Source organism: Nylanderia fulva, unplaced genomic scaffold, assembly GCF_048542155.1.
Source record: "Nylanderia fulva isolate GAGA-0341 unplaced genomic scaffold, ASM4854215v1 Scaffold48, whole genome shotgun sequence".
In the NCBI taxonomy this organism is placed as follows: Eukaryota; Metazoa; Arthropoda; class Insecta; order Hymenoptera; family Formicidae; genus Nylanderia; species Nylanderia fulva.
The window spans coordinates 1,320,353-1,330,932 of NW_028190565.1; the positions used below are offsets into that span (position 1 = coordinate 1,320,353).

At 38.1% G+C, this 10,580-nt stretch overlaps 2 protein-coding genes across 11 annotated transcripts; one reads left to right on the forward strand and one right to left on the reverse strand.

Annotated features, from left to right (window-relative positions):
- Window positions 1-278: 278 nt before the first annotated feature.
- Chro (chromodomain-containing protein chromator) lies at window positions 279-7,374 on the reverse strand. 7 transcript variants are annotated; one of them, XM_029312850.2, is made up of 11 exons: window positions 6,889-7,066; window positions 6,435-6,500; window positions 6,189-6,274; window positions 5,748-5,893; window positions 5,420-5,657; window positions 5,169-5,344; window positions 4,952-5,091; window positions 4,649-4,861; window positions 4,475-4,557; window positions 1,895-4,360; window positions 279-1,762 (listed from the first exon to the last, which is right to left on the reverse strand). In XM_029312850.2, the coding sequence occupies exons 3-11, from the start codon at window positions 6,241-6,243 to the stop codon at window positions 1,665-1,667; spliced, it is 3,615 nt and encodes a 1,204-aa protein (XP_029168683.1). In that variant the 5' UTR covers window positions 6,244-6,274; window positions 6,435-6,500; window positions 6,889-7,066; the 3' UTR covers window positions 279-1,664. The 7 variants fall into 7 exon arrangements, with proteins under 7 accessions (XP_029168683.1, XP_029168681.1, XP_029168686.1 ...); XM_029312848.2 differs by lacking the exons at window positions 6,435-6,500; window positions 6,889-7,066 and adding an exon at window positions 7,316-7,374; XM_029312853.2 differs by lacking the exons at window positions 6,435-6,500; window positions 6,889-7,066 and adding an exon at window positions 7,217-7,308.
- Window positions 7,130-10,395, forward strand: Ssl1 (general transcription factor IIH subunit 2 Ssl1). 4 transcript variants are annotated; one of them, XM_029312856.2, is made up of 8 exons: window positions 7,130-7,964; window positions 8,310-8,394; window positions 8,518-8,719; window positions 8,803-8,931; window positions 8,994-9,167; window positions 9,240-9,496; window positions 9,653-9,902; window positions 10,209-10,395. In XM_029312856.2, the coding sequence occupies exons 2-8, from the start codon at window positions 8,333-8,335 to the stop codon at window positions 10,338-10,340; spliced, it is 1,206 nt and encodes a 401-aa protein (XP_029168689.2). In that variant the 5' UTR covers window positions 7,130-7,964; window positions 8,310-8,332; the 3' UTR covers window positions 10,341-10,395. The 4 variants fall into 4 exon arrangements, with proteins under 4 accessions (XP_029168689.2, XP_029168690.2, XP_085342967.1 ...); XM_029312857.2 differs by lacking the exon at window positions 7,130-7,964 and adding an exon at window positions 7,991-8,071; XM_085486841.1 differs by lacking the exon at window positions 7,130-7,964 and adding an exon at window positions 8,011-8,033.
- Window positions 10,396-10,580: the final 185 nt, after the last annotated feature.

The following is a 10,580-nucleotide window of genomic DNA, read 5'->3' on the forward strand; positions in this document are numbered from 1 at the left end:
TCTAAAATTATAAATTTCTGAACCAAATACTGTCATCACAAGTATAAACTTGTGAGAAACATTTTTATGACATATGTATATCGCAGTATAATATATAAATATACGAAAATAAAACACACGCTTATTGTTAGATTAGAACATATATATATATATATATATATGTATATGTAAAACGTCATAAAAAATCGAAATAGATAGAATCGTCTCCGTTGGAAAAATTGCGTAATTTTCTTTTTTATAGATGTATACGATAGTAGATCATTTTATAGATATATAGATAAATGATAATTATTTATTTTATAATTATTGTGTATTTTATAAACAGTATGCTGATCGAATCTCGCTTCTGCAGCCATCACATACACATATACACACACGCACACTCACTCACTCTTTTTGCACATCCTAGAATTACCCGTGCAACTAATTTAATATAGGAATAGGTTTAATAATAGTAGGCTAGTTGATACTCCGTCAACAACATTATATTTTAAGCTTTATAGGTTCAGAAATTATAAGTGTTTTGTTAGAGTGCACTTATTTATCCTATAGATAAGCATACATAGTCCATGTAATGTAATAGCGAATTTGATTGAATGCATCGACTGTTATATACAAATTAAAGTAGTACCATACATGTTATGTGTGTTATATATATAAAACACATAAAGTGAATTCAGTCCGTGAGACGTTGATATCGTCAATATAATTCATCATATTTGATATTTATAAAAAAATATTAATATAATATTAGACTTTTTCAGTTAACAGTGTAATCAGAGTAAGTATATTTTTAAGTAAATTAAAATTAGGTAACGATTATGCTCAATTTAAATCTTAGTATACCAGATTTTTATATCTTTGTACTAATGCATTCAATTGAATTCGTTATAAAACTTGTGTCACGTTTGTATAATGAATATGAAATCATTCAGGCATAATGCATACAAGAATATTCCATTTTAGCCATACTCGACGCACAGATACAAATTTAAAAATAAAAAGAAAAAAAAACATCTCTGATAAAATACTTTGCTTTTTTCATGCGCTTTATCAATGAAATAAATCTCTAAACTTTACACGGATTACGTCCGACATGATGTAATCATATATCATCACTTTGGACTTTGTATGCATGGAATAAGATTTTTTTCTTTTTTAGCAAAGCTTATTATCTGATTGGAAAATATAAAACCCCATATTATATTTTACTATCCTACAAATATGATGCTTACTTCGTAAATACTATAATGATGTCACTGCATTGAAAGTAGTTCTTACATTTCACGTGTGTATGTGTGTTTGTGTATGTGTGCTATATATTTCATGCCATCAAAGTTAAACACGAAAATGGAGATACCAGCAAAGTGTTTTACATTGAAACATACATTTCTAAAATGTATTTTAATCTAAAATTTAGATTTTTCTCGACGTGTGTGCTGATATTTTTTACAGTATGTCAGCTTTCTGTCTCTCCACTTTACATATAATATCTAGTCTGTAATCACTGAATATTATAAGACATCACCGACGTGTAATTTATACGAGAAGTGAACGTTCTTACATATATACACAATTCACGTTTTAAACGTACAATTTGCGCGTAACGTGTAATTCGATGCATTGCCGTGATATTTCTTTAGCATACGTCAAAATTAAGTTTTTCACTTGTCAAGTTCCAATGCAGCGTATTGTTCTTCGTCCACTTCGGTCACCATAAAGTTTCCGTCCGGTAAGAGCAGTACTACTTTCCTAGTTCCCCCTAAATAATCAAACATGTGTGAAAGAAGATAAGCAATGAACTAATATTAATTCGAAAGCGACTAATTTTTAATTTGGAATTAAAAAAAAAGAGAGAGAGAGAGAGAGAGAAAGAGAGAAAACGTTATTTTACCTGGGGTAGGTTCTTCAGCTTGTACTACTTGAGCTACAACTTGTGCCTGTCCGTCATTGTCTTCTTGGGCTCCGGTTACATCGGCCGCGTTCGCGTTATCCATTATAGACATCATCATTGAATTTTCAGTCGGTTCCGCTCCATCCTCCTTTACGAAAAACTGGGGAGTGAGATTTACCTGTTCAGGGATCAGCTGTGCTACAGCTTGATCGAATGTCAAGACAGAGCCGTCGTCTCCTTGCTGTTCAGTGGTTACATATACGCATTGCTGTTCGCCATCGGCGCCACGCGTTACCAAAAGCGTCTGTCCGTCCTCCGCTTGTCCCGCGACTTGGTAGACGACACCGTGTGCATCGGCTATAGTAACCAGATTGGGCGTATCGTCCGTCACTTTTCTCTCTTCCGGTATCTTATCTTCAGTCTTGGCTTCGGCCGACGTTACTGACATAGTAACGGTGGATGTCGCCGCTGTAACAGTCGACAAAGCCGTAGTGATGGATGTTTCAGCAGGGCTTGTGTTTTCTGTCAAAGGCGCGGATGTGGGAGCGGTTGGTACAGCTGGTATTGCAGGAGCAGTATCGTCCAAACATGGCAAATCCGGTGCGGGCACCGCTACGTTCGATAGATTAATTTGCGCTGTTGTTTCACCGGTTTGGACAATGGTACCGGTTGTTCCGCCAGGACTCATCTCGACTCTCATAATACCGCTTTCTGTGAGCGAGTCGAGAGAAGGTAAGACCAATTCGGCGGCGGTGGAGGCAGCAGCGGTGGCGGTGGCCGTAGCGGTGGCGGTGGTGATAGTGGTAGTGCTGGTGACGGTAGTACTAGCTGTAACGTTGCTGTCTGTCGCGCTCGTACTTTCAGACACAGGAGTGCTTGTTTTCATCGTAGTCGATAGCGTCGCCGCGTTCGAAGGGGATATAGTTGGCTCGGGCTCGGGTTGTTGTTCCACCGCTTGCTCGATCGGCTCACCGTCCGGACCAATTATACGTCCCGTGAGAGGGCATAATGTAAATGGACGCGGTGGACTGTCAGGCTCGGGAGCTGTAACGTTGTCCGATTCGGCGGGAGGAGGTGGCAAATCGGGCTCGCCTTCGCTGCTACTCTCTTCCGATCCGACTTCGTGAAACTCCATGTGAAGCCCATCACCTTCGGCCAGTTTACTCTCCTTGAGTTTTGTTGCTGCTTGAGTAATCGGCGAAGGTGTCTCGCCTACTTTTGCCCTTCCTCGTGCCGCAGTGGCACCTGCACGTGCACCTGCCAAAAGTCCACGACCACCCGGCTTAATTAAACCTGCTGCCTCTTGGGCTTTTCTCTTTGCCATTAATAACTTTTGTTGCGGAGATAACAACGATTGCGCCTTCCCCACTGGCGTTTTCGGAGATGGTTTTGTTTGTGCTTGTTGTTGTACTGGACTAGTTCCAGTTTTCATCACCTGTTTGGATTGCGCGGGCGATTGCGTCGTAAGCACTGTGAATTTCGGCCTGATTTGCGCGATCGGCGTGCTGGTGGCGCTCGGCGAAACCGACTGCGCGCTTATGACGGTCGTCGTGGCACGTTTCTGCAATACAGGACGCGTCGCTTGCGTTTGAATTTGTCGCGGTGCCGGTGCTTTGACAGGCGTACGAATGGTACCGAGAACGCTCGTTGCTGTTGTCGCGCGCAACGCTGGTCTAGGTAACAGCGGACGACCGTCCGCCGTTCGTTGAGGCGTCACGGAAGCGGGTCTTATGCCCGTAGTTATTCTCGGCTGCAAAGCTATCGGTCCCGACATTGCAGTCACAACATGTATTTGTTGCAATTGCGTCGGATCTGGTTTTGGCTGTATCTTTATAGGTTCTGTCTTTTGCACGCTTCCTGGCGTTTTCGCCGCAATGGATTTGGAGGTGACTACTTTCATCTGCGTTACTACCGGACTCCCATCCATCTTCGAAACAACTTTCATCGCAGGAGTCATTGAATTCGATTGCGACGTCGAGATTACTTGCTTCCTCGCTATATTGTCCCGATTTTGAACCATTAACACGCCTTGCGTCGTCGGGGATCCTTTGACCGCCAGTTTTCCGCTGGGTGACGAATCTAGCTTAATGATACCATCTTTTCGCGACATGACGTAAACGCCAGAAGTTAAATTTGGCATCTGTTTAGGATCGACTTTAACAACTCCCTTAGCATTGGCTACTAAAACAGGTGGCTGGCTAGATTTTGCTCCATCGGGAGATTGTAATCCTAATGAGGTTGCTAAATCCGTGGATGACACTGACGCTCTGTTGGATCCGTTAGACTGCGCGTTAGCGCGATTGAACGCCCGTTGAATCACATCGCTACGGCCCATTCTTGAATCACTATCCGATTCTCCAGTCCATTCGTCGTCGCTGCCCGTATCGGCTTTGATTCTCTTCGCAGCGCTGCTTCCACCATCTTCCGAATCGCTCTCCGAATCATCGATCCTCCTTTTACCTAATACTATATTTTTAACACAGACACATATATTATTTTTAAAACAATTATGCAGTTAGTTTGAAATAAAGATTAGGAAAAATTTTGTTACTTAAAAAAAAATATATATATATTACATACATTCGTTATCTTCCTCTTTCATTGAACCACACCACTGTTTGACTTGGTCCATTGCTTTTGATTTACTAGATCGCATTGGTCGCCTATATGTACAAAGCAGCAAATTAAAATGGATAAATTGAATTTTTTTATTATTACATTTCATCGATTATAAAAAAGCAAAGCCGTTCTCACCCCACTTGACTCGCTGTACTCGGTCCAGGTTTGCTAACTTCAGTTTTCATCACCGGTTTTTGTGCCGATAAACTTACACGCCCTACGATTTTTGTATTAGTTTGTTGTTGAGCTGCTTTAAGCTCCTTTTGCTTTGCGAGATTCCGCTCAAATTCTTCCAACATATTTTTGCAAGTTGCTACAGCCTCTGCAGACTCCCATGTATTATTTTCGCTATAAAGTTTTATACATTTTAAACCTTGTTCTTAAAACTCTTGAAAACTAAGAAAATTGCATCCGATAAGATCGATAGGATTCACTCACTGTGAGTAACCTTCCCATTTGATTAAATATTCCGAGCATCTTTTTTTTGGATTAAGACGTTTAGCTAAAATTTTCTCGACAACATATTCTTCGTTGCTCGATTCCGCGTCTTCTTCAGTAGCTGTCTTGCCAGATTTGTTCTACAGAAATATAAAAAAATAAATAAAGTAAATTCGAAAACATATATATTTTTATGCACATGTAAATGATGTAAGACCTTGGGCTTAATCGATGGTTTCAATTTTGGTTTTTCTTTTTTGTCCGCTTCAATTTCTATAGATTCATTCTTTTGTGTTTTTGTTTCTAATAATTTTGTAGTATCTTTTTTAGTTTCGTTTGTTTCCTCCGGTTGTCCATTTCTGATAATTTTGCGAACAATTATCGGTTTGGCACCTATATTTAGGCATTATAAATACTTGCTCTCTGTACTTTTATTTATTGAAAGTGCACTATTATTATATATATTACCTTCATTAGTATTTGTTTGAACTTGTATCGGGGTATCCTGCATCTTTGCATTACTAATTTTTGTAAAAGTCTGTATAGTCTTCCCTGCTGTGATCCATGAATCTCTTATATGCGTGTCCATCTTACACCATTTTTGGTACAATTTCCAAGCATTGGTCGTATCCTTGTCGATACCTTCTTGTTGGATTTGCGAATCTTTCCATAATAAAAATGCCCAAACTTGTGCTTTTTGTCCATTCTGTAAGTTTTATATTAATCTTGCAAAAAATTCGTATAATTAAATTAAACCATGGAGATGTAAAAAAATTCTAAACGTGAAAATACAAACATTTTCGTTATTTTCACGAAAATGTGACACTTTGGAGCAAGCTCCCTCCTTTGTACGATGTTCTTGAAACTCCTCGATAAAGTGAAAGACGGAATGACACTGTCCGCACACTAATACATCTAAACGTCCCATTTGCTCTTGCGCCGCTGAAAAAGGTAGACATAGGGAAAAAATGAGAAAGATATAAATGACAGCAATTGTAGCATAAAGGTGAGAAAAGAAACCAAGATACAACATATGCGTGGAGGTAAAATTATATTGTACGTAGCCTTTTCTTCTCACAAAGTGAAAAAGAAATAATCTTTAAGTATGTAAAAAAAAAATCCTATTTTAATTATATCCAATTCCAAATAATAAATCAACTTCCCCAAAAAAGTACAAATTATAAAAAGTGTGTGCATAAACCTAAATATAAAGCTAAATGCTAGATGGAGCACTTACCTTTGATGACCGTAGGTTTATTACTGACAGTCGAAGGGCCATCGTCTCCCTCCATTCTGTATAAGTTTGTCTCGCAATCTCTTTTTCTAGAAATTCCATAAAAGTATCGTTAAATAAATGGTTAAAAGTATACTTCTGTTATTGAATAAAATGGTTTTCGAAATTGCGCGCGATCGAAAAGAGGAATCGAGTTTTTCTTTTTTTTTCTTTACGAGCGCAAACCGGCTACAACGAAATTTGGCGAACCTTGGAGTTTTCGCTAGTCTTTCCGAAGAAAGTGAAGGAGACGATCGCCGGTATTCTGCGAGCGATCTACGATATAAAATTAAAGTACACACCTCAAAACACGCCGGCGACTAGCGATCGAACAGTGAGTATTTTTCTCTCTCTCTCTTCCCCCAAAGGAGACACTCGCGCCGATCGTTTTACAGCTTACGAGGATTCTCGTGCACGCGCGCTTACATTACACTTGGCGCGCGCAATCGCGCATCGTTCCATGCCCGATGGCCCGATGTGCGTACGCATTCCGCCGATACCAGAGATACTTAGCTACGTTACTTGTTTTTTTTTTTTTTTTTTTTTTTGCCACTGTTTAAATGAAATACATATTTCCCGGACAAGAATGATAGGCGATTATTGTAAACGCGGCCAGTTGCGGAGTAAATTCCAAACGAGGGAGAAACGAGAGAAGAACACTCACGTAGACTTGTAGTTATTCCCGCCACGAACCGCTGCAGTCTTATCTTACGCGAGCTATATATTGTAACGAGTGCGAAAATGATTTTCCCCCGAGATATATATGCGAGATATCCAATGGCGATCGAGATACAAATGGTGCCGTCTCGGTGTTGTTTCTTTTTTTCCTCGTTACTATTATTATTATTATTCTAATACGTCGTTGTCGTCGTTGTCGTTGTCGTCGACGGCACCCCGGCAAGCTCTCGACGTCTCCTCTGTCTCTAACGAGCAAGCCGATGCTCGTCAAAGATGGCTCTCGTCGCCGAAACTCTTCTATGAAAGTTACTCACTTCCTGTCTTTACGTGAATGCTTTTCGAACACACCGTGACACGCGCGCTAACGCGATTAACGACGCGATCGCGGAAGTAGACGAGCGATGTTCACTTACGCACGACGAAGCCGGTGAACGGCTAGATTTTCCTCAGTCTGGAAAATTGCTCGTCGTCGTGTGAGGCAAGACGAAAAACAGCGACCGCGTCGGCCGACAGTGGCGCCATGGCGGCCCGTGGCTGCTCTGCCTCTGCTGCCTGTCTGTGTCTGTGTCTGTTACCCGGCCGCGGTCTTGCTCTTGCTCGATCTCGAGCGGATGGATTTTGGCGGGAAACTTCATCGTCGAAAAAAAAACAGAAAAAAGATCCGAGTTTCGACCTTTTTTTTAATCTACTATTTACTCGGGCGATAATTCGTATAGCTTTTGACAGTTTGAACAAGCTCTTCTCTACGCTCTGCGAATACTATCGCTTATACGAATCTACCGCAAATGGCACACACACACACACATCGTACATACATGTATTAAAAACAACACGCGTACATGGTGATGCCGCACACCATTGCACCCTCGGTAGCTGATACATAATCGTCCATGTGTATGCTTGTATACACATTTTTCAAGTCGGACACTGCCTTGCCATATCCGTTATATATTTCAAAGTGTTTTCGAAATAAATTTATGTTTTCATTATATATCTCCATTGTAGTCGCCTCTCTTATATTTTTACTCGTCATCTCAAGATTTATCACACAGATCATCTTGGGTGAGATATTTTTCAAAGGCTTGTGTTGATTGTCGCTGTATATATAACGTTAACCTATTTTTTTCGATTGTACGACGTTTGTATACCATTGAGAAATGATTTAAAAAGTAAATTTAAATTGACGTTAAGTTGACAACGTTAGAGTAATTGTAGAAAAGAAAGGAAATTTTGCACACTTATTTTAATAAAAGCTTTACAATAAAAAAAAACATGATTTATAATGACATGGACAACATGAAGGTTTCATTATAGTCGATAAATTAATGCCAAAACATTGATTAATGAATATTAACAGACACACATAAAGTTCTGTTTATTTATAATATATCTATTTTTTTACCATAGAATATTTCATCTCGCAATAAATTATGGCAGAGGAAGAGTCTGAGGAAAAGGAATATCGCTGGGAGACTGGTTACGAAAAGACATGGTATGTTTCCAAACTGAAAATTGTCTTTATGTTTAATGTTGATGTTCTCTTTTTGTAATATAAATATGTAAATAAAAATTTTACATCTAACCGCTACTATTATCCAACATACTTTTTACACAGGGAAGCGATCAAGGAAGATGACCATGGATCGTTGGAAGCATCCGTCGCAGATATTATTCATAATGCTAAGAGAAAACGTCAGTTGGAAAGAAAACAGGGTGCCCGATTAGGGATGATGAGACATCTTTATGTCATCTTAGACGCATCCGAATCAATGTCCAATCAAGATTTGAAGCCAACTCGATTCCTATGTTCCCTAAAGGTATAACAAAATATTATATCCATTATTTTTACTCATTTTATGTAAAAAAAATGTACGCTTACATATTCAATATTTGCCTCAAGCTTTTAGAAGACTTTATCGAAGAATTTTTTTATCAAAACCCTATAAGTCAATTAGGTGTGATTATAACTAGAAATAAAAGGGCTGAGAAGATTAGTGATTTGGCTGGTAATTCAAAGAAGCACATTAAGGTAATTTATTTTATTCATTATCTCGTTTGAAATTCTAATCTAATTTATTGTATTATTTGTAGGAATTACGAGCATTACATCAAACTGTAGTAACGGGTGAACCTTCCTTGCAAAATTCTTTAGAATTGGCTACAAAGTCGTTGAAATTGTTACCGGCTCACGCTAGTAAAGAAATATTGATAATTATTGGGGCTCTTACTACTTGCGATCCGGGAGACATCAATGAAACGATACGAGTATGCGCTTTGTTGTACTTGTATATAATTATACTTGTTTGAAAATTTCTCTTGACATGGAGATTGTTTCAGAATATGAAATTGGATGGTATCAGATGTAGCGTAATAGGATTGGCCGCCGAACTATACATTTGTAAACGAATGGCAAATATTACTGGTGGCGAACACGGTGTTGTGCTCGACGATAAGCATTACAAAGAGCAGTTGAACGCACATATAGATCCTCCACCTGCCGCAACGCGATTAGACGCAGCGCTTGTGAAAATGGGCTTTCCTCATCATGCCTTACACTCCAGCGCATCGGACACATCTATGACAGTGTGCATGTGGTAAGTGTAATTTAGAATTGTAATTAGAATAATAAATGCACTTTTATATTTTTCTACGCATTTGTCTATATGTGTTGAATGACACTTTAATATATTAGGCTTAATAATATAACAGTATTAAATTAATAATATTGCTTTTTTTCTTTTTTATTACAGCCATGCAGAAAACTCTGATGAATCTGTAAAACTTATGAATACTGGCTATCTTTGTCCGCAGTGCTTCAGTAAGCATTGCGAGCTCCCCGTCGAATGTAGAGCTTGTGGACTTACTTTAGTATCTGCGCCGCATTTAGCACGGTCGTATCACTATTTATTTCCTGTCGAACCTTTCAAAGAAGCTACATTCGAAGGCAGCCATTCTTTCTGCTTTGGTTGCCAAAAAACTTTTACACAAAAGGATAAAAAGGTATTGTTATTTGTCTCTTACTTTTTTTTTTTTTTGAATACTTTTATTACAAATTTGAATACTTTTCATAATAACAAGATAATTTTGTTAAAATTAAAAACTTGTACGATAAAAAAACAACAAACGTTTATTGTAGAAAGATGGAGATATACTCATAAATGTATATATTAAAGTTTAAAAAAAGATATCTATATATAAAATTGAAAAGAATCTTGCAGTTTTTTTGAAACATTTGAAAAAAATCAAAATATAACTAATATTTAAATATTTAAAATAATAAGAATAATGTGTCATGTGTATTTTTAGGTTTATACTTGCGAAAAATGTAATCGAACATTTTGTCTAGACTGTGAGATATTTATTCATGAAATGTTACACACATGTCCTGGTTGTGCGACAAATCCTGCAACATACAATAAATCAACAGATAGAGCCTAAAAAAATTTGTTTATTATAAATTTTAGATAAGCAATAAAAATAATACTACATGTAATGGAAATGTGTATTAATCGACTTAATAGTATTAATACACTGGAAATAAGATGGTAAATATGAATGAAAACGTATGGAAACACATTATTCCAGCTTAACACATTTATCGATAAACATATTCCAGCTGACTTTCCGTTCATGCTCCTCGATAGGATTATTTTTTATATTATAGCTTCATCTTGATAT

What these genes read in the sequence shown, in the direction of transcription:
- Chro (XM_029312848.2), bottom strand. Translation starts at nt 6,243, where the DNA reads ATGGAGGGAGACGATGGCCCTTCGACTGTCAGTAATAAACCTACGGTC. An exon ending in TCAAACAAATACTAATGAAG is followed by an intron (nt 5,345 to 5,419) that starts GTAATATATATA and finishes GCCTAAATATAG; the next exon opens with GTGCCAAACCGATAATTGTT. An exon ending in GAAAGAGGAAGATAACGAAT is followed by an intron (nt 4,361 to 4,474) that starts GTATGTAATATA and finishes TTAAAAATATAG; the next exon opens with TATTAGGTAAAAGGAGGATC.
- Ssl1 (XM_029312856.2), top strand. Translation starts at nt 8,333, where the DNA reads ATGGCAGAGGAAGAGTCTGAGGAAAAGGAATATCGCTGGGAGACTGGT. An exon ending in ATTCAAAGAAGCACATTAAG is followed by an intron (nt 8,932 to 8,993) that starts GTAATTTATTTT and finishes TATTATTTGTAG; the next exon opens with GAATTACGAGCATTACATCA. An exon ending in TCTATGACAGTGTGCATGTG is followed by an intron (nt 9,497 to 9,652) that starts GTAAGTGTAATT and finishes TTTTTATTACAG; the next exon opens with CCATGCAGAAAACTCTGATG.